Raw genomic sequence first — 22,500 nt, 5'->3', positions numbered from 1 at the left:
GATATACCGAGGCCTCGTGTGCAGCACGCACTTGGCGCACTGTAAAAGAACTCGTGGCAACAATAGTGTTGTCCTCTGGCAAAATTCTGTTAAAGAAATCCATTCTGTTGTTGTCTCGTTCGTCATTTATCAGATGGATTCCCCCGTCTCCTCGACGAAGGCGGCAGTACGTCGCAGGTCCTCCAGTCCTCCGTAGAGCTTCCGGGCCGCTGGGATTGGGTCGGGCCAGGTTTTCTCTCGGAGCGCTTGGTGGAGCGGGCAGGACTGCAGCAGATGTTCTGTTGTCTGGCTGCCTGTTCTGCACGGGCACTGCTCTGTGTCGCCGATACGGAGTTTCGTGTATAGGTGGTGTTTCAAGTGGTTGTGGCCTGTCCTGAGCCTGAAAATGGCTACCTGCTCTCGACGAGTCAGCAGGTAGTACGGATCTGTTCTGTTGTGGCGTGGATGCTGCTGCTTCCACTTGTTCTGCAGCTTGGCCTTAATGATGGTTCTGGATTCAGAGTAGCTGGTCGAGCTGTCTGTCTGCTCTTTCTTAGTGCCTTTCTTTGCCAGGGAGTCAGCAGTCTCGTTGCCAAGCACGTTGCAGTGGGAGGGAATCCACTGCAGGGTGACTGTGTGACTTGTGCAGAGTGAGGCGAGAGAGGACAGATCGTTGAGTTCTGGATCTCTGTTGGACCAAAGGGCCTGCAAGATGGACAGGGTGTGTGTGTGTGTGTGTGTGTGTGTGTGTGTGTGTGTGTGCGTGGTGTGCACTCAGTCACGCACACACACACACACACACACACACACACACACACACACAGATCAAAGGAAAAGCAAGAAAGCTAATACAAACGCTGTTGTCTAATCCCACCCCTCCCACTCTTCCCCCCCGCCACTCTCTCTCTCTCTCGACTGCGTTCCTCTTCTCCTACTCTATGTCTCTCTCTCTCACTCAGTCTCTCCCAATGTATCTCTGTCTCTCCCTTCCTGTGTCCCTGTCTCTCTCAATAACTCAATCATTTTTTTGTAAAGTTCATAATGTTTTGTTTTGTTTTGTTGTAGTTTTACCCACACTACAACGTCTCAGCATTGAGGCAGATCATCTCACTAGTTTACGGGTAAGCATCAGTATCAGTAGCTCAAGGAGGCATCGCTGCGTTCGGACAAATCCATATACGCTACAACACATCTGCTGAGCAGATGCCCGACCAGCAGCGTAACACGCGCTTAGTCAGGCCTTGAGAAAAAGAAAAACGAAAAAAACAACCCAAAACTAAGAAATAGAAATAAAGAACATGAATTGCATTTGAAACTAAATACAGCAAAAAACGTCACATGCTGTTTGTGAAGGACAACTCACGAAGACACTCTTTGGCTGTAAGGCTTTAAAGCCAAATACACCTGGCTTTCCGGGAAATCGCTTGAAGATGTTGCTGATAATTTCGTATTGTTAAAAATTTCGGAAGGTTTGCTTCACAATCCAGATGGACATTTGATTTACTTAAGTTTACTGTTGACATTGTATTAGCTTCTCGTTCTTTTGTGGACAGCTGTTAAACTGAAGAACACACACACACACACACACACACACACACACACACACACACACACACACACTCTCTCTCTCTCTCTCTCTCTCTCTCTCTCTCTCTCTGTCACACAGAGAGAAAGAGAGAGAGAGAGTGAAGGAGAAAAAAAAGTAGCAAGCAATGAGTTATGTATGTGCGTTTGTGCTATACATATTATCATTCACTTCTCAACAATGTTCTTTCTTTTTGTTGTTTTTGTTGTTCAGTAGCAGATATTTGGAACATTCTCTCTCACTGCCATCTGATTTTCTTTCACTATTTTCGATTTTCTGGGTGTAATCGTGTGTTTGTGCACATACACCAATGGGGAAGGCTACAACATTGTCCAGGGCTACCCAGTAGTATTTCACCTTTACCTTATCTATCGCGCGCGCGCGCGCGTGTGTGTGTGTGTGTGTGTGTGTGTGTGTGTGTGTGTGTGTGTGTGTGTGTGTGTGTGTAGGATGTGTGTGTGGGGGGGCTGTAGGAGTGTGTGTGTGTGCGTGTGCGTTCGCGCGTGTGTGTGTGTGTGTGTGTGTGTGTGTGTGTGTGTCTGTGTGTGTGTGTATGTGTGTGTGCGCGCGTTCGTATGTGCATGCGCCTGTGCTTCAAGTTACGTTTGTTCTCAGTCATGTCCTACTCACATCCCCAGACGCCGCTGACCTCCATCCTCCGTCCTAGTCACCCACCCCATCATCCACCCCATCATCCACCCCATCACCCACCCCATCATCCACCCCATCCTCTACCCCATCATCCACCCCATCATCCACCCCATCATCTACCCGATCCCCTACCCCATCATCCACCCCATCATCCACCCCATCACCCACCCCATCCCCCACTATCACCCACCCCATCCCCCACCCCATCATCCACCCCATCACCCACCCCATCATCCACCCCATCCCCCACCCCATCCCCCACTATCACCCACCCCATCCCCCACCCCATCCCCCACCCCATCATCCACCCCATCACCCACCCCATCATCCACCCCATCATCCACCCCATCCCCCACCCCATCCCCCACTATCACCCACCCCATCCCCCACCCCATCATCCACCCCATCACCCACCCCATCCCCCACCCCATCATCCACCCCATCACCCACCCCATCATCCACCCTATCATCCACCCCATCATCCACCCCATCACCCACCCCATCACCCACCCCATCATCCACCCCATCACCCACCCCATCATCCACCCCATCATCCACCCCATCACCAACCCTATCATCCACCCCATCACCCACCCCATCATCCACCCCATCACCCACCCCATCATCCACCCCATCATCCACCCCATCACCAACCCTATCATCCACCCCATCACCCACCCCATCATCCACCCCATCACCGACCCCATCACCCACCCCTCATCCACCCGATCACCCACCCCATCACCCACCCCATCATCCACCCCATCACCCAGCCCATCACCAACCCCTCATCCACCCGATCACCCACCCCATCACCCACCCCATCATCCACCCCATCACCCACCCCATCACCAACCCCTCATCCACCCGATCACCCACCATCATCCATCCACCCCATCACCCACCCCATCACCCACCCCATCACCAACCCCTCATCCACCCCATCACCCACCATCATCCACCCCATCACCCACCCACCCCCTCACCCACCCCTCAGCCACCCCATCATCCATCCACCCCATCACCCACCCCACCACCCACCACCATCACCCATCTCATCACCCACCCCATCACCCACCCCTCATCCACCCCTTCACCCACCCCATCACCCACTCCTCATCCACCCCATAATCGACCCCATCACCCACCCCACCACCCACCCCTCATCCACCCCATCACCCACTCCTCATCCACCCCATAACCGACCCCATCACTCAACCCACCACCCACCCCCGTCACCTACCCCATCACCCACCCCACCATCCACCCCATAATCCACCCCATCACCCACCCCACCATCCACCCCATAATCCACCCCATCATCCACCCCACCACTCACCCCATCACCCACCCCATCGCCCTCTCTTTCTCCTCATCCTTAAATATGTATGTATGTACATATATTTCTTTCTTTTTTTTTTCTTTCTTCTTTAGATATCTGCTCTTTTTCTCCCTGTAACCATGATCATTCGTGATCTTCATCATTATCTCTACAAGCACAGGTAACCTACCTAACGTAACTTGCCGTGTCTACTTCTGCAGCAGGCAGCAGGGAAGGGGGTGGGAGGGGGAGGGGAGGGGGAGATGTACAAGGACCCAGGTGTCTTTCCTTTTTCGTTTTCTTTCTTTCTTTCTTTTCTTTTTTTTTTTTTTTTCTTTTTTTTCTTTCTATTTGTCCTCCTGTTACCTTACTTCGCATCGTGTGTCTGCTGTGTTCCATTATCCCCCTTTCACCTTTCCCGGCTCACTATCTAAGGACCACAGACCGCGCGGCCACTGTTTGCCCTTTAACTTCCACGCCATTTTGTCTGTTTCTGTCTCTGTCTGTCTGTATGTATATCTGTCTGTCTCTCTATCTGTATCTGCCTCTGTGTGTGTGTGTGTGTGTGTGTGTGTGTGGGTGTGTGTGTGTGTGTGTGTCTGACTCTCTCTCTCTCTCTCTCCTTGTCCATGGCCAAAGTTCAGTAAAAAGATTTTGTTCTCTCTCTGTCTCTGTCTGTCTGTCTCTCTCCCCTTCCTGACTCACTCTCTCTCTCTCTCTCTCGCTCGCTCGCTCTCTCTCTCTCCCCTCCCTGTCTCCCCCCCTCTCTCTCTCCCCTCCCTCCCCCCCCCCCCTCCCTCTCTCTTCCTCCTCCTCAACTCTAAGCTACACACCTGGGTTTTCTGGTGACTGGGGACTGATACCTTAACACCTGAGCTGTTGTGCTGTACCTGCAGGGTTGGGGAGAGAGGGGGGGTCTGGAGGAGGCAGGATAATGTGTGTGTGTGTGGGGGGGGGGGAGTTGGGGGGGCGGGGGCGTGGGGAGTTCGTTCTGAAGTAGGTGGGTGGCCACGAGTGTCAGAAAGATGCCGGGTTGTTAGCTAGCAGGCAGTGCATGGGGAGATAAACTGAAGAACGTGCTCGATTGTCTACGAGAGTTTTGATGTAAGGGGTAGAGAGGGGAAGGAGATGGTGGGGGGTGAACGAGGGAGAGAGAGAGAGACAGAGAGACAGAAACAGAGAGAAAGAACGAACAAAATCATTTCTTTGAATTTTAGGCATTCGCCACAACTTAAAGAGAGCGAGATCGAGCGAGATAGAGAAAGAGGCGGAGAGAGAGAAAAAAACACCAGAAACAGGAGACAGAGAGACAAAACGAACAAAAACGTTTTACTGAACTTTAGCCATAGACCACAATTCAAATAGAGCGAGAGAAAGAGACAGTGAGGCAGAGAGAGAGGCAGAGAGAGACAGAGATGCAGGGAGAGAGAGAGACAGAGAGGCAGATACAGAGAAGTCTGAAGTCTGAAGTCTGAATGGTTTATTGTTTAGGCCTTTCTGCCCGTGACAACAGGGGTAAGGGGGGGGGGGGGGGCTTCCGTGTTAACATCCATTATAAAGAACAGCGCCAATATATGTAAAGCAAACAAAAGGTAGAAAAGAGAGAAAGGACAGAGTAAGACAGAGAGAGAGAGAGGGAGAGAGGGACAGAAAGAAGAAGAAAAAGACAAAAGATAGATGGGCTGATTGGTGTGTAATCATGCGTCATTAACCAAAGATAGACTTGTTTCTATGGGTGAAGGCTTTGGACAAGAACAGAGAAAGTGGAAAGGCAGATACAGAGAGAGAGGCAGAGAGAGAGAGGAGGCACACAGAGAGGCAGAGAGAGAGATAGGCACAGAGAGAGAGGCATAGAGAGACAGAGAGGCAGAGAGAGAGAGACTTTGAGTGGTGGTCTGGACGCTAGTCATTCGGATGAGACGATAAACCGAGGTCCCGTGTGCAGCATGCACTTAGCGCACGTAAAAGAACCCACGGCAACAAAAGGATTGTTCCTGGCAAAATTCTGTAGAAAAATCCACTTCGATAGGAATAACAAATAAAACTGCACGCAGGAAAAAATACAAAAAAATGGGTGGCGCTGTAGTGTAGCGATGCGCTCTCCCTGGGGAGAGCAGCCCGAATTTTACACAGAAAACTATGTTGTGACAAAAAGAGATACAAATGCATATACATATAATAATGATAATAAACATGATTCCGATAGATGATGAAGGGAGTGAGTGAGAAAGTGGGTGAAGAGAGAGTTGATTACTGTTGTTTTCCTTTCCAATGCTGGCTTTGTAAAGCTCATTATTATTTTTTATATTTTTTTGAGAAACCTATTGCTCATCTAATTTTCCCCTAAAATGGATACGTTCACTATATACGCATGAATTTCGACGTGGCAGAATAGGGAATCCAGAACCGATAAAGGAAAGGATCCGTTTCTCTCTCTCTCTCTCTCTCTCTCTCTCTCTCTCTCTCTCTCTCTCTCTCTCTTTGTGATTATGTGACACATATCAATTATAAACAAAAAATCATGTATAGATTGTCAATATATATACGCCTCTCTCCTCCCCTGTCAGTCTCTATGTCTCTCCACTGTCACTGTCACTATATCTGTCTGTTGTCAGCCTCCCCTGCCTTCTTTACTCTTCCCCTTGTCCATTCTTCCTTCCGCTCTCCACCACGCCCCTACCCTATTGTCCTCGTTGTTATTCATCTATCGCGATATTGTATTGTACATACGTTCTATGTTTATGTTTGCACATGCTTATGCAATTTTGACGTTGATGTTGTGAATTGACTCTCGCTTTTTTTTTTTCTTTTTTTTTTCTTTTTTTTTTTTTTTTTACTTTGTTGCTTTTTTTCCAATTATTATTTATGCCCAGAGGGCTGGATGTAAAAAAGTACTTTGTGCTTACTCCTTTACCCTCGTAAAATAAAATTTCGTTCGTTCGTTCGTTCGTTCGTTCGTTCTCTCTCTCTCTCTCTCTCTCTCTCTCTCTCTCTCTCTCTCTCTCTCTCTCTGTTCTCTCTCTCTCTCCATCCCCTCTTTATCTCTCTGTGCCTGTCTCTTTCTCCTAATGCCCCCTTGCTCTCTCTCTCTCTCTGTCTCTCTGTCTGTCTCTCCCCCTCTCTCTCTGTCCATCCATCCTGTTCCCCCCTCTCTCTTTCTTTCTTCCCATCCTCTCTGTCTCCCCTCAACACCCCCCCCCCTCTCTCTCTCTCTTCCTCCTCCTCCTCTCTCTCTCCCTGTTTCTCTTCCCCGTCTCTATCAGTCTCTATCTCTCTCCCCTCCCTCTCTCTCTCTGTCATCCATCCTGTGCCCCCTCCTCCCCCCTCTCTCTCTCTGTGCCTCTCTCCCTCTCTTTCTCTTTCTCTGTCTGTCTCTATTTCTCTCTCTGCCCCCTCTCTCGGTCCATCGATCCTGTACCCCTACCCCCCCCCCCAACTCTCTCTCTCTGTGTCTCTCTCCCTCCCTCCTTCCACCCCCCTCTCTCTCCCTCTGTCTCCCCTCTCTCTCTGTCCATCCAGCCTGTGCACCCTCATCCCCCCTCCCCCTCCCACTCCTCATTTCTCTCTTTCAGCTTTTTTTTTCCCCAGCTTTTATCTATTTATTTATGTACGCTTACAGCTGACTTCAAGTTTTTGCGCCTTATACATATTATTAGTAGTGGTAGTAGTTGTTTTTTTTTTAATGTATTTATCTTTTATTTATTCACCCTTTTTTTCTTCTTTTTTTTCTCAAGACCTGACTAAGCACGTTAGGTTACGCTGCTGGTCAGGCATCTGCTTGGCAGATGTGGTGTAGCGTATATGGATTTGTCCGAACGCAGTGACGCCTCCTTGAGCTACTGAAACTGGAAACTGAACCTCTTTCAGCCCGGTTTGTGAAACTTGGCATTGCAATGTTGATAAACGGGGATTTGAAAAGGACGAGGGAACGGAGGTGGGGGGGTGGGGGGCGGGGGGGGGGGGGGTACAGAACGAAACAGATCCAGCATTGTCTACAGAACAGAGGTGGGTGAGGGTGGTGAGGTGACGACGATGAGGGTGGGTGAGGGGGTGGGTGTGGGAGCATAGATAGGGTGGGTTGGGCGTCACGATGTTGGGGGGTTAGGGAGGGAAGGGATAGGGAAGGAGGAGGGGGGTGGTGGTGGTGGAGACTGGTGCTGTAAAAATCGCGAGACGACTGCTAAACTGATTGTCTGTCTGTCTGTCTGTCTGTCTGTTTCTTTCTCTCTGTCTGTGTGTGTCTGATTTTTTTGGGATTTTTTTTAATCTATTATTTATTTTATTTTCATTATTATTATTATTGTTATTTATTTATTTATTTATTTATTTATTATTTGTTTATTTCTTAATATTATCATTATTATTATTTATATATTTATTTATCTTTTTATTATTTATTTTTCTGAAGGCCTGACAAAGCGCGTTGGGTTACGCTGCTGGTCAGACATCTGCTTGGCAGATGTGGTGTAGTGTATATGGATTTGTCCGAACGCAGTGACGCCTCCTTGAGCGACTGAAACTGATTGTGCAACTGTTTGTCTGTCTGTCAGTCTGTCAGTCTGTCTGTCTGTCTTTGTCTCCCTGTGTGTTTCTGTATCTGTCTCTGTCTCTCTCTCTCTGTCCTTGCCTCTGTCTGTCTGTCTGTTTGTCTCTCTCCCTCTCTCTTTCTTCTTCTCTCTGTCTCTCTTTCTCTCTCTTCCCCGCTGTCTCTCTCACTCTCTCTCTCTTTGTCTCTGTCTCTATCTTTCTCTCTGTCCCTGTCTCACTCTCTCTCTCTTTGTCTCTGTCTCTCTTTCTCTCTGTCTCTGTCTCTTTCCCTCTCCCTGGCCCTGTCTCTCTCTCTCTCTTTTTCTCTCTCTCTCTGTGTCTCTGTCCCTCCCGGTCCCTGTTTCTCTCCCTCTTCCCCCTCTTGCTCTCCCTCTCTCTCTTACTCCCTCCCCCTCCCCCTCCCTTTTCTCTCTCTGTCAGTCTACGTGCGTATACGCAAGAACTTCAAGCCGCATTTCTAAAGACACAAAAATAACTTGCGATAACGGCCTGCTGCATTGGAAACCGATAACTTCTTTTGCTTGTGTTTTTTTTTTTTTTTTTCTTTTTTGCTGTCCCACAATCTGGACCGTCTCAGCGCTCCCACGCTGCAAAGTTCGTGCCCCCCTCCCCCACCCACCCCCTTGCCCCCTCGCCCCTCACACACACACAGAGCCACATACGACGTGCGACGAGGCGTTACTGCGTTCGGTCAAGTCCATATACGCTGCTACACCACATCTGCAAGGCAGACGCCGGACCAGCAGCATAACCCAAACACGCTTTAGTCAGGCCTGGAGTTCATGCTGAAATATCTGTGTACCTATGAGAGTGCCTTTCTTCTGCAGAATTTTGCCAGAGGACAGCACCCAAGTTGCCATGGGTTCTTTTCCAGTGCGCCAAGTGCGTGCTGCATTGCTGCATCTCTGTTTATCGTCTCATCCGAATGACCAGATGCTCATTTTGATTTTTCAAGCCAAACTTTGGAGAAAGGGTGAGAGCGGGATTCGAACCCACACCCTCAGGGACTTTCTATACTGGCAGCTGAGCGTCTTAACCAGTTTGCCACCTTCCTTCTTCTCCCTGTAACAACTTTGCTGGAAACTGTTGAGGAAGGGAGACGGAGGCTAAAAAACAAAACAACAACAATAACAGAGGTTTTAAAAAAAATTATAAAAAAACAAAACAAAAAAACAATAGCAACAACAATAACAACAGAGGTTTTTAAAAAAAAGTATAAAAACAACAACAAAACAACAACAATAACAACAGAGGTTAAAAGAAGTTTTTTTAAAAAAACACACACAAAAACCGACAACAATAACAACAGAGATTTTTTTAAGTAAAAAAAACAACAACAATAACAACAGAGGTTAAAAAAGTTTCGAAAAAAACGAAAAAAAAACACACCAAAAAACCAAAAAAAACCCCAACAACAATAAAACAGAGGCTTCTTAAAACAAAAACAGGAAGAACAACAGCAACAACAATAACAGCGGTTTATAAAAAAAAGTATTAAAAAACAAAACAAACAAACAAACAAAAAACAATAACAACAGAGGTTAATTTTTTTTATTTTTAAAAACAATAACAACAGAGGTTTAAAAAAAAATTTTTTTAAAAACCCCAAAACAACAGCAACAACAATAAAAACAGAGGTTTAAGAAAAGTTTGGGTTTTTTTTAAGAAAAAAAAGAACAATAAAACAGAGGTTAAAAAAAGTTTTAAAACAACAAAAACAACAGAGGTTTCAAAAAAAGTTAAAAAACAAACAAAAAAACAATAACAACCGATGGACTGATAACATTGCAGAATGGACAGGAAAGCCATTTGCAGAGACCCAGGCTTTGACACCCAACAGACAGACCTGTAGGAATCTTGTGAACAAGAAGTTCTTCAGTGCAGCACCCCAGTGACTTCACAGAATTGACGACGAAGAAGAAGACACACAATCACGTCCAAGCTTGTCTACCTGCAGTGTCAGTCAGCGCCGGCAGTCCACATGGAACTAACTGCTTTTATTAAGTCACTAGCAGGCCACACACCAGAGGATACCCTGCACTGCTGGTGAGTAACCTCAGTGGTGTTCTGTAGCGCCTCGTCTGATTCGACATGCGCAGATCACCACCTACTTAGACCCCCCTATATGATTGTCAGTCGTATCTGACTTTACCCCCCGAAAGCGGAGTATGGCTGCCTACATGGTGGGGTAAAAACGGTCATACACGTAAAAGCCCACTGGTGTACATACGGGTGGACGTGGGAGTTGCGCCCACGAACGCTAAGAGAAGTATCTGACTTTTGTATTTTTTTCCTGCGTGCAGTTTTATTTGTGTTTCCTATCGGAGTGGATTTTTTCCCAGAATTTTGCCAGAAACAACACTTTTGTTGCCGTGGGTTCTTTTACGTGCGTTAAGTGCATGCTGCAAACGGGACCTCGGTTTATCGTCTCATCCGAATGTTTAGCGTCCAGACCGCCACTCAAGGTCTAGGGGAGGGGGAGAAAATATCGGGGGCTAAGTGATTCGAACCAGCACGCTCAGATTCTTTCGCTTTCTAGGCGGACACGTTACCTCTAGGCCGTCACTCCACTGGTAGTGACAACTGATACCATGCCACAAACATTGTGATGACAGGTCCAGAGTGCATTGCTGCATCTCTCTATCTCTCTCCGTCTCTGTCTCTCTCTGTCTCTGTCTGTCTGTCTGTTGCTCTCTCTCTCTCTCTCTCTCACCCTCTCTCTCTCTCTCTCTCTCTCCCTCTCTCTTTCTCTCTGTCTGTCTGCTGTCTATCTATCTACCTACCTACCTCTTGTTTACTTTTGTTGATCCCCTTCAAATAGGGCGATGGCTGTAGACTGAATATGTCATTGAAAACCTTTTGTTTGTTCGCTTGTTTGTTTGTTAATTTGTTTCTCTGTCTCTCTGTTTGTCTCTGTCTCTGTCTCTCATCATCATCTTCTTCTTCTTCTCCCCCCCCCCTCTCTGTTCTCTCTCTCTCTCTCTCCCTCTCTGTTCTCTCTCTCTCTCTCTCTGTGTTCTTGTTCTCTCTCTCTGTTCTCGTTTTCTCTCTCTCTCTCTCTCTGTCTCTCTGTCTCTCTCTCTCTCCCTCTGACGTTGCCATGTATATCTTCTACGCTTCAAGACACAGAGAAAGCTGCACTTACAGCCTTCAGCTAAAAGGATCATCTCAGGCTTGGTGTGTGTGTTTGTTCTCAGATAGCTGACTGTTGTATGTGATGCCGTTGTGGTTCCTTCCTCTTCATCTATTCTTTACAAGTTGTGTGTGTGCAACACGTGCACCGTCACTGTATACAGGACGGTTATCTATATATCTCTGTCTCTCTGTCTGTCTGTCTGTGTCTATGTCTCTGTCTCTCTATCTGTCTCTGTCTCATTCTTCTCTCTTTCTCTCTCCCTCTCTCCCTCTGTTCTTGTTCTCTCTCTCTCTCTCTCTCTGTTCTCGTTCTCTCTCTCTCTCTCTCTATCTCTCTCTCTCTCTCTCCCTCTCTCTCTCTCTCTATTCTCGTTCTCTCTCTCTCTCTCTCTCTCTCTCTCTCTCTCTCTCTCTCTCTCTTCTCTGTCTCCCTCTGATGTTGCCATGTATATCTTCTACACTTCGAGACACACAGAAAGCTGCACTTAAGCCTTCAGCTAAAAGGATCATATCAGGCTTGGTGTGTTTGTTCTCAGATAGCTGACTGTTGTATGTGATGCCGTTGTGGTTCCTTTCTCTTCATCTATTCTTTACAAGTTGTGTGTGTGCAACACGTGCACCGTAACTGTATACAGGACGGTTATCTCTGTATCTCTGTCTCTGTCTGTCTGTCTCTCTCTTTCCTTTTATCTGTTTGTCTGTCTCAGTCTCTTCTATCTATACCCTTTCGCTCTCCCTATAGCTCTGTGTGTGTGTGTGTGTGTGTGTGTGTGTGTGCGTGTGTGTGTGTGTGTGTGTGTTTGTGTGTGTGTGTGTGTGTGTGTGTGTGTGTGTGTGCAACAGATTATACAATTTAAACACTGTGAGCGCGCGCGCGCGCGCGCGTGTGTGTGTGTGTGTGTGTGTGTGTGTGTGCGTGCGTGTGTTTGTTCTTTAGTTTAGCGTCTTTTCACAATTAGTGATATTAGATGATTAAAAAATTATCTTAAAAAATTAAAAAGTGGGGTGGGGTGGGGAAAGGAGAAAGAGAAGTCAGGATAACACAGAAAAGGTAGAAAACTACTAAGAAATGCATAACTAATATGAAATTAGCTTTAGCAGTAACAATTCAATAATGATGATAATAACTAAAACCATTACCATGATTATGAAGTACATTAAAGGAATGTAGAAATAGGGCTATGAACTAATGCCTTTGAAAGTTCTACTATAAGAACCTCGTTAGAAATAACTTCCCCCAAATCATCTGTAGAATAGTTACCCTATGTGAAATACTTGGGCAAGAAGATACGTAACTGCTGACATTGAAACAAACTATGATGCAAGCCGAACTGCTTACCACAAATGCATGTAACATTTTTACTATATTTTGTCTTCAATGCGTCAGGTTTTATACGGAAGAAAGTAGAGGTTATTAATCTTGCATAGCAAGCTGATGAATTCGGTATTTTTTCTTTAATAATATGTTCGGGGAACAATGTCCCTTTCTGTTTTGAAAACTTTGCCTTCCATCGAAGAAGACAAAAATGACTGCAGGATTCTTCAAAGACAAAAAACTAAAGTTTATAAAAACCGTTTTGGTGGTGGATGAATCCTCTGTGCTTAGTGAGAAACGACGTTTCGAACCATAGGCCTGTTGTCAAGTGATGAGAAGAGGACAGTGTGAATAGGAAAGCCTATGTGAGAAAAGGGTGATGACATCTCACTACTTTTTGTTTTGATGGGCCATGCACACTAAAACACTTGCTGATCACCATTCAGTGCAATACATACTCACTCACACACACACACACACACACACACACACACACACACACACAAATATATATACATATATGTACATATATGTACCTATTCATATACATACATATACACATGTATATACACACATATACATACATCCATACACATACACACACACACTCACACACACACACACTCACACATACACACACACACACACACACACACACACACACACACATATATATATATATATATATATATATGCACACACACACACACACATATACATACACACATACATGCACATACCACACACACATACATATTCATACACACATATATACACATACATATACATATACACACAAATGCATATATATATATATATATATATATATATATATATATATATATATATATATATATATATTGCTTCTAAAAAGAGGGATAGGAGGTTGAAGAAAGAAGGACAGAGAGATCAAGGCAGAAGGGCCAGGCGCTAGACGTCAGTGACTCTGACGTTCAATCCATTCGGCTGTGCGGTCCCCAAGCGGTCAATGACGCGGCTCTCCATGTACTTTCTGTACAGCACTGTTACTGGGGTTCTGCCACACAGCTGAGATTCTTGCATGGGTGAAGCTGTGGTGTGGGCCAGTAAAATGCTGGCCGACAGGATTGTTGTAGCCTAGCTTCATCGACCTCAGGTGTTCGGAGAAGCACTCGCCAAAAAACGGTAGGTTTCCCTCACATACAGTTTGGAGCAGAGGGTGCAGGACAAAATGTATACAATGTCAGTAGATTGGCAGTTGAGATGATATTTCACAGTGAAAGTGCCAGAGGGTCCAACGACTGAACCTGAGGTGTCCATGAAGGGACAGACCTTGCACTTTTGATCCCCACAGGGTTTTTACCCTGGTGAGGTTGAATGGCTGGTAAGAGATCTGAGTTTGGACTTCACGAGCATGTCACGCAGGTTCTTGTCTTTCTGAAAGGCAATTAGCGGTGGCTTAGGAAAGACGTCTCTGAGGTCTGGGTCCTGTTGTAGGAGATTGAAGTTTTCACGCAGAATTCTGCTGACTGGCAGGTTGTGTGGGTGATATGGTATGACTGCCACGGCACGATCCTCGTTCTCTCCAAATTTTCTTGGTGTCAGAGCTTCTGAGCGGGTGACAGAGCGTGCACGCTTAAGCGCTGTCTGCACGATGTCCTCTGGGTAATGGCGGGCTGCAAAGAAGGTGGACATCTTCTGCGCCTCCTTGTCAAAATCCAGGTCACTGCTGCAGATGCCTCTGAGCCTCAGGAACTGAGAGAATGGTATGCTGTTTCTGGTAGAGGATGGGTGGCTGGAGCTGTATAGAAAATATGCATGGGAATCTGTAGGCTTGTAGAAGATGGTGGTGGAGAGTTTGGGGCTGTCTGGATGGACAGAGATGGAAAGGTCCAGGAAAGAGATAGATGACGATGATACTTCATGAGTGTATCGGAGAGCAGGGTGGAAACTTGACAGGTGTTGGACAAAATTCAACAAAACTTCCCTTGGGCCAGTCGACACACCGAGGCAGTCGTCAATGTATCGTCTGAACAAAGCTGGTTGTGTTCCTGAAAAGTGGTTGAGAGCCTGTTCCTCCACATAGTCCACAAAAAGGCAGGCAAAACTGGGCCCCATCTTAGTGCCCATGGCGACCCCTCTTGTTTGCTGGAAGTGACGGTCTTCAAAGGTAAACGAGTTCAAGGAGAGAACCAGTTCAGCCAGGCGGAGGATGGTGGGGATGTGGAGGTCCTTGATGTCACTCTTCTCCAGATAGTGTTTTAGAGCCTGCAAACCATCACCGTGAGGGATGCTGGTGTAGAGTGACACAATATCCATCGTGAAGAGGTGCAGTTCCGTGCTGTTGTCTGGGAATGATAAATCATCCAACAACCTCAGTGTGTCACCAGTGCCTTTTATGTACGTGGGTAGAGTAGTGACAATGGGTTGGAGGATCTTGTCCAGAACGTCAGAAACAATGACTGTGGGGCAAGCGCACACAGACACGATGGGGCGTCCAGGATTGTTGGTCTTGTGAATCTTGGGTAACAAGTAGAAGTTGGATTCTTTGGGTTCGCTATAGATGGCATATGCAGCTTCTGTTGAGAGATGTCCTTTGTCTAAGGCTGATTTGATAGTTTTACGGATAAGCGTGTTGTCAGACTTGGTGGTAGATTTTGGAATCTCCCTGTACGAGTCCCAGTCATCAAGCTGTCTTTTTGCCTCCTCCACATAAAGGTCTCTATGCCATACTGTGATAGCCCCTCCCTTGTCAGCTGGCTTGACGACAATGTCCGTCCTTTTCCTCAGTTCTGTCAGTGCTTTGTGTTCCGCAGTCGAAAGGTTGGAGTATTTTAGTGGCCTGGGTCGTAGTTGAGCAGTCTGTCTTTTGCAAATGGTTATGTAGAAGTCCAGGGCCGGGAATGTCCCAGAACTTGGAGTCCAGGTACTTGGTTGCCGAGGGAACAGTTTTGTTAAGTCATCATGACTTGTGGCAGGTGGTGGTGAGGATGTCTTTGAAAAATGGGCAGTAAGGCGGAGCCTGCGAAAAAACCGCTGGCACAGGAACTGAACGTACATGTTATTCACTGTTGGCTGGATGGGGACGAACTTCAAGCCAACACGGCGTTGGTTCTCAGGTAGACTTAAGTCTGACGGTATGGTCACAACCAGGTTGGAGTCAGAGTTGAAGTTAGAGGTACATGTTGGGTCACCAGCAGGTGCTGATGAAGTGGACTTGGGCTGTATGTGTGTATGTATATATATGTGTGTGTGTGTGTGTGTGTGTGTGTGTGTGTGTGTGTGTATATATGTATGTGTGTGTGTGTGTGTGTGTGTGTGTGTGTGTGTGTGTATGGATGTATGTATATGTGTGTATATACGTGTGTATGTGTATGTATATGGATAGGTATATATATATATTTATATATATATGTGTGTGTATGTATATGTGTATATGTGTACATATATATATATATATATATACATCTGTGTGTGTGTGTGTGTGTGTGTGTGTGTGTGTGTGTGTGTGTGTGTGTGTTGCACTGAATGGTGATCAGCAAGTGTTTTAGTGTGCATGGCCCATCAAAACAGAAAGTAGTGAGATGTCATCACCCTTTTCTCACATAGGCTTTCCTATTCACACTGTCCTCTTCTCATCACTTGACAACGGGCCTATGGTTCGAAACGTCGTTTCTCACTAAGCACAGAGGATTCATCCACCACCAAAAAGGTTTTTATAAACTTTAGTTTTTTGTCTTTGCCTTCCTTCGTTTATGAATTTGACCCTATGCTGTTTTTTCAAACATAGTGTATGCTTCTTTCACGGAAAGTCGGACAAGTATTTTTGTCGATTTTTCTCAATCTTGTGCTCCTCTTTTAGCTGCTTTATCAGGAGTGTGCGTGTGCGCACGTGTGTGTGTGTGTGTGTGTGTGTGTGTGTGCGCGTGCGCGCGCGCTTGTGTGTGTGTGTGTGTGTGTGTGTGTGTGTTGTCAGAAATTTCATTAACTGGATTCATGCTGAAATACTTACAGCCTGTACGTGCCTCTGCGTAGTGGTAGCAGTGCTTTCACTTGACGTGAGACAGACAGAGACAGAAACAGAGACAGAGAGGATGTGAGTTTGCTCAATAGTGTGTGTGCGTAGGGAGGGCGGGGGGGGGGGAGGTCGTATGTTTTGTATATGTGTGTGAGTATATGTCTGTGTGTGTTGTTTGTGTGTGTGTGTGTGTGTGTGTGAGAGAGAGAGAGAGAGAGAGAGAGAGAGAGAGAGAGAGCCAAAAACAACCCAGTCTTTGTCCAGAAAACACCATAGCGTCTGGGTTGGTGCCTTCACGATTCCAACAGTCAATTCTGGGGAATTACCAGGTAAACTCCACATAAACGCGAGTTGGGTTGATTCAGGATTAGAACCAACCCCCTACCACCCTCGCGCCCCATCCCTTGCCCCCCTCCGAACTCCCAAGGAGAGTCACAACCGTGCTGGGGGTGGGGGTGATGTGAAGCCAGTGCGTGTGTGTGTGGGGGGGGGGGGGGGGGGGGGAGTCGGGGCGGGGGCACTTTCAGGCCTGACACCGGAGTCTGTGTGTGGTGGCGCGAAGAGTGGATTGGTGGAGCCCACAGCACACAGGTTTGTCTCACTGTTCATTGGCTGAGCTACTGTTCCCGCTGTTCAGCCGCTGTGTCTATGGAGAGAGAGGGGAGATAGATGGCGGGCCAGCTTGTTAATTAAGGGAACTTGGGATGTGATAGTGTTGTGTGTATGTGGTGTTGAGGGTTAGTTGGTTGGTTGGTTGTTCTTCCTCGTTGAGCTTCAATCTGGTCCTGGGGAGTCTTTTGAGTTGTTGGTGGGTTTTCGTGAGTAGTTAGTTCGTGTGTGTGTTGTGTTGTGTTGTGTGTGTGTGTGTGTGTGTGTGTGTGTGTGTGTGTGTGTGTGTGTGGTGTCAGTGTGTTGTGTTGTGTTGTGTGTGCGTGTGTATGTATGTGGTGTCAGTGTGTGTGTGGTGTGTTGTGTTGTGTGTGTGTGTGTGTGTGTGTGTGTGTGTGTGTGTGTGTGTGATATTTGATTATCTATTTCATTCAATTATTTAGCGTCGTAGCCACAGAGAGAGAGAGAGAGAGAGAGAGAGAGAGAGAGAATGTCTGTGTAGGCATGTGCGTATGTGTGTTTTAAATACCTGTTTTATTCAATTATTTATCGTCGTAGTCAGTGTGTGTGTGTGTGTGTGTGTGTGTGTGTGTGTGTGTGTGTGTGTGTGTGTGTGTGTGTGCATAGTAGCTAGAGAGAGAGAGAGAGGGTGAGAGAGATATTTATTTGTGTAGGTGTGTGTATGTGATGAAATCTTGAAAAAATCTCCCTCTCTCTCTCTCTCTCTCTCTTTATCATCATCATCATCATCATCATCATCTTTCTTCTTCTTCTTCTTCTTCTTCTTCTTCTCTCTCTCTCTCTCTCTCTCTCTCTCTCTCTCTCTCTCGCGGGGTAGCTTCTCTTGCTTTGCAGCCAGCAAGACGCTAAAATCTCCAGCTGCAACGAAATAACTGTTTTGCGAATTAATTTCATCCACTTTGCCTGTTGCGGGACACTCATGAACAGCATGCTACACACAGTGCTGCAAGATATGACGCTGTCCTCTTTGAAGACAGAAGGCAGGGGCGAACAAACTGTGTGGTCGTGTTCAGACAACGTCCGGTAAACGCCATGTTACACGGGCTCAACACAACACAGTCATGCAGTGTACCAGAAAAAAAGTCAATCACAGGTGAACAGAGACAAGAAACCAGCCGAAGCCCAACAGACTGACCCAGGCAAGTGATCGTGCATCATCCCCCTCCAGGTCTATTTTTGCCAACCCCTCCTAGTTTGTTCTGTGTCTGTGAACGCCAACCACCCCCTACGTCTGCATCCCCTGTCACCGACAGACGTACGGCGTGACGGCCAGTACATGGACATGGCACAAGGCGACACAGATGCACGTGCAGTAACAGTTCTTCACACAGAAGCCACGTGTGCAGACGTCTACATGGTGCGACGCAGAGATGAGTTGCGCGATATAGGAGGTTGCACGGCCTAGAGGAGTGATGGCCTAGAGATAACGCGTCCGCTTAGGAAAGCAAGAGAATCTGAGCGCGCAGTTTCGAATCACGGCTCAGCCGCCGATATTTTCTCCCCCTCCACTAGACCTTGAGTGGTATCTGGACGCTAGTCATTCGGATGAGACGATAAACCGAGGTCCCGTGTGCAGCATGCACTTAGCGCACGTAAAAGAACCCACGGGCAACAAAAGGGTTGTTCCTATCAAAATTCTGTAGAAAAATCCACTTGGATAGGAAAAACAAATAAAACTGCACGCAGGAAAAAAAAGGTGGCGCTGTAGTATAGCAATGCGCTCTCCCTGGGGAGAGCAGCCCGAATTTCACACAGAGAAATGTGTTGTGATAAAAAAGAATACAAATACAAATCGTGCCTCAAAACGCTGACACCACTGACTTGGGACAATAAGGACGATTCCTAACATGACAATGAACTTTGTGAACTGATGCATAAAAATGTCCAATCAGAAGATGTTTGCCAACAGATGATAATATGTATAGAAGAGTCAGCCAAGAAAATGGACAATTGATTCAGAAACATTAACACAAACGCCTATGAAAGTGTAAGGGAAGGAAATCCTGATTAGAACTTGACGAACTGGTCCTGCAGTGTGATTGTTTCCAATTAAATGTTAAAAACTTGCTGACGAGACAGATTTGAACTATAAACTTCTGTCTTTGCATGACATATAACTGGTGACATGTCGTGGTATCCATGTCATGTTCATTTGTACAGTGCATGTTATCTTTATTTCGTTATATTACTTTTTTTGCGTGTACACCCCCTCTCCCACCATGTCCACTTGTGAACGGGCTGAATCGGGCCTGAGCACAACAAATCATTCGTTCTCTCTCTGTCTCTGTCTCCCTCCCCCTCTCTCTCTCTCTCTCTTTGTATTTGTATAGTGTAATCACAGATATAGATGCACGCGCTCGTGTGTGTGTGTGTGTGTGTGTGGGGGGGGGGGGGGGTGATATTCGACTTCAGAATAAAGAGAAATTGTGATGAGAGCCTCGAACTAAAAAAAAAAAGTTTTATTTTCCAGGTCTTCGAACACGACAGATAGCCATACAGGAAACGAAGTCTTTCATCGAGATTTCCACGAAAACTTCAACGGAAAAACAAAAAAAGAATACAGGTTCACATTTTGTGAAGACGACAAAGTTGAACACGGTTGAATAATATCTGTTCTTTCTAAAAGCGCGTGCACGAGAATTAGAGACGGATAGAATGAATGAGAACGGTACTGGATATCACCTGAAGAATCCGAACAATTCATGAAAAAGACTGGTTCTATAAAGTACATGAAGAAAACTGATTCTACATTGTACGTGGAGAACATTGATTGTACACATAATACGAAGATGACTGATTCTACATAGTAGGTGAAGAACATTGTACACATAATACGAATATATCTGGCTCTACATAGTAGGTGAAGAACATTGATTGTACATATAATACGAATATCTGGTTCTACATAGTAAGTGAAGAACATTGATTGTACATATAATACGAATATCTGGTTCTACATAGTAGGTGAAGAACATTGATTGTACATATAATACGAAGATATCTGGTTCTACATAGTAAGTGAAGAACATTGACTGTACACATAATACGAAGATATCTGGTTCTACATAGTAGGTGAAGAACATTGATTGTACACATAATACGAAGATATCTGGTTCTACATAGTAGGTGAAGAACATTGATTGTACACATAATACGAAGATATCTGGTTCTACATAGTAGGTGAAGAACATTGATTGTACACATAATACGAATATATCTGGTTCTACATAGTAGGTGAAGAACATTGATTGTACATATAATACGAATATATCTGGTTCTACATAGTAGGTGAAGAACATTAATTGTACACATAATACGAATATATCTGGTTCTGCATAGTAGGTGAAGAACATTGATTGTACACATAATACGAATATATCTGGTTCTACATAGTACGTGAAGAACATTGATTGTACACATAATACGAAGATATCTGGTTCTACATAGTAGGTGAAGAACATTGCTTGTACACATAATACGAATATATCTGGTTCTACATAGCAGGTGAAGAACATTGCTTGTACACATAATACGAAGATATCTGGTTCTACATAGTAGGTGAAGAACATTGGATGTATACATAATACTAAGGTGACTGGTTCTACATAGTACGTCAGTGAAGAAAAACTGGTTTACACAGTACGTGAAGAAAAACTGGTTCAACTGCAACTAATATAACATTCCAGTAATTAAAAAAAAATATATATATATATATAAAAACAACGACAAAAACACCGCTCTGCTTCAAAAGCAGAAGACAATGGTTCACTCTGAAACTTTTTTCAGCAGAAATTTTAAATCATGAGATCGGGATGACCAGTGCAAAGATTATCCACAGTGGACATTGGAAAACAGAAACACTCTGCTTCAAGAGGCAGATGACAATATTTCACTGTGAAACCCTTTTTTAGGAGAAATTTTGAATAAAGAGTTCGGGATGACCAGTGCAGTGGTTACTGACAGTGGACATTGAAATGAAAAAACAAAAACAGAAACACTCTGCTAAAAGAGGCAAGAGACAATATTTCACTGCGAAACTTTTTTTCCCCAACAAGAAATGTTAAATGAAGAGACTGGGATGGCTCAGACGAAAGCAGTGATACTTCTCAGTGGACATTAATTAAGGTTTAAATAAAGACCCCCTCAGTCTTTCTCAAGCCGCGAGGGCAGTGAACTCATATTCATTGTGTCTTGCGCTCTGCACTGGAGGGAAAAAAAGAAGAAAAAAAAAAAGACGGGGCACAATCCTCCCTCTCTCTCTCTCTCTCTCTCTCTCTCTTACCTTCCAACATTGAATTGCTGCAACATTTGACGTCGATCCAGCTGAGCACGCGGACTGGTCAGAATGGCTGTGGTTCCAGTGGCCGCGCGTGTGTGTTGTGTCTTATTGTTTTCCTTCGCCGGCTTCTGCGGCCGCTGTGACGCGGCTCAAACCTCTGACGTGGAAGAGTGGCTGAAAGGTGTGGACGATGACGTCAGAAACGGGTCACGGCAAATGACGTCATATGAGTGGACTTTCTTTACTGACGTCACAGAGGGCAACCGGAACGTCACCGTGAGTTTGTTGTGTTTTGTGTTTCGGGGTGTGTGTGTGTGTGTGTGTGTGTGTGTGTGTGTGTGTGTGTGTGTTGTTGTTGTTGTTGTTGTTGTTGTTTCTCTGTCTGTCTGTCTGTCTGTCTGTCTGTCTGTCTGTCTGTCTGTCTCTCTCAAACAGACGCACACACACACACACTCTCTCTCTCTCACACACGTACACTCTCTCTCTCTCTCTCTCTCTCTCTCTCTCTCTCTCTCTCGCTGTCTGTCTCTCTATCTGTTTATCTGACTGTGTATGTATGTATGTATGTATCGATCCCTGCCTGTTTCTGTCTGTCTCTGTTCCTACTCATTTCTGTCTCAGTGTCTTTCTGACAGTTCTGTCTCTGTCTCTCTCAAAATGTCAGTGTGTTTGGGCCTGTCTGTCTGTCACTATCTCCCACCGTCCAATCGTTCCCCCTCTCTCTCTCTTTCTCTCAGCCTCTGTGATTTATACTGTTATTATATCTTATTTCTTCATCTCTGTGTGTGTGTGTTCTCTCTCTCTCTCTCTCTCTCTCTCTCTTTCTGTCTGTCTGTCTCTGATTTATGCTGTTATTATCTCTTATTTCTTCATCTGTGTGTGTCTGTGTCTATCAGTTTGTCCGTCTCTCTGTCTCTCTCTCTCTCTTTTCTGTCTGTCTGTCTGTCTCTCTCTCACACTCTCCCTCTGACTTATACTGTTATTATCTCTTATTTCTTCATCTGTATGTGTCTGTCTGTCTGTATGTATATTTGTATGTTTCTTTCTCTCTCTTTCTCTC

At 45.6% G+C, this 22,500-nt stretch overlaps 2 protein-coding genes across 3 annotated transcripts in view; one reads left to right on the top strand and one right to left on the bottom strand.

Moving 5' to 3' along the window:
• Positions 1 to 13,872: 13,872 nt before the first annotated feature.
• LOC143290328 (uncharacterized) lies at positions 13,873 to 15,573 on the bottom strand. The gene has a single exon (XM_076599680.1). The coding sequence runs from the start codon at positions 15,571 to 15,573 to the stop codon at positions 13,873 to 13,875; it is 1,701 nt and encodes a 566-aa protein (XP_076455795.1).
• Positions 15,574 to 20,951: 5,378 nt separating this feature from the next.
• LOC143290570 (uncharacterized) overlaps positions 20,952 to 22,500 on the top strand; it is a 77,568-nt gene continuing 76,019 nt past the window's right edge. For both annotated transcript variants that reach the window (XM_076600137.1, XM_076600136.1), the window contains exon 1: positions 20,952 to 21,716. In XM_076600137.1, the coding sequence (XP_076456252.1) occupies positions 21,507 to 21,716 (210 nt within the window). In that variant the 5' untranslated portion in view covers positions 20,952 to 21,506. The remainder of the gene's footprint in view (positions 21,717 to 22,500) is intronic.

This window comes from Babylonia areolata, chromosome 15 (assembly GCF_041734735.1).
Source record: "Babylonia areolata isolate BAREFJ2019XMU chromosome 15, ASM4173473v1, whole genome shotgun sequence".
NCBI lineage: Eukaryota > Metazoa > Mollusca > Gastropoda > Neogastropoda > Buccinidae > Babylonia > Babylonia areolata.
This window is presented reverse-complemented; position numbering and strand designations above follow the sequence as displayed.

What these genes read in the sequence shown, in the direction of transcription:
- LOC143290328 (XM_076599680.1), bottom strand. Translation starts at nt 15,573, where the DNA reads ATGTACGTTCAGTTCCTGTGCCAGCGGTTTTTTCGCAGGCTCCGCCTT.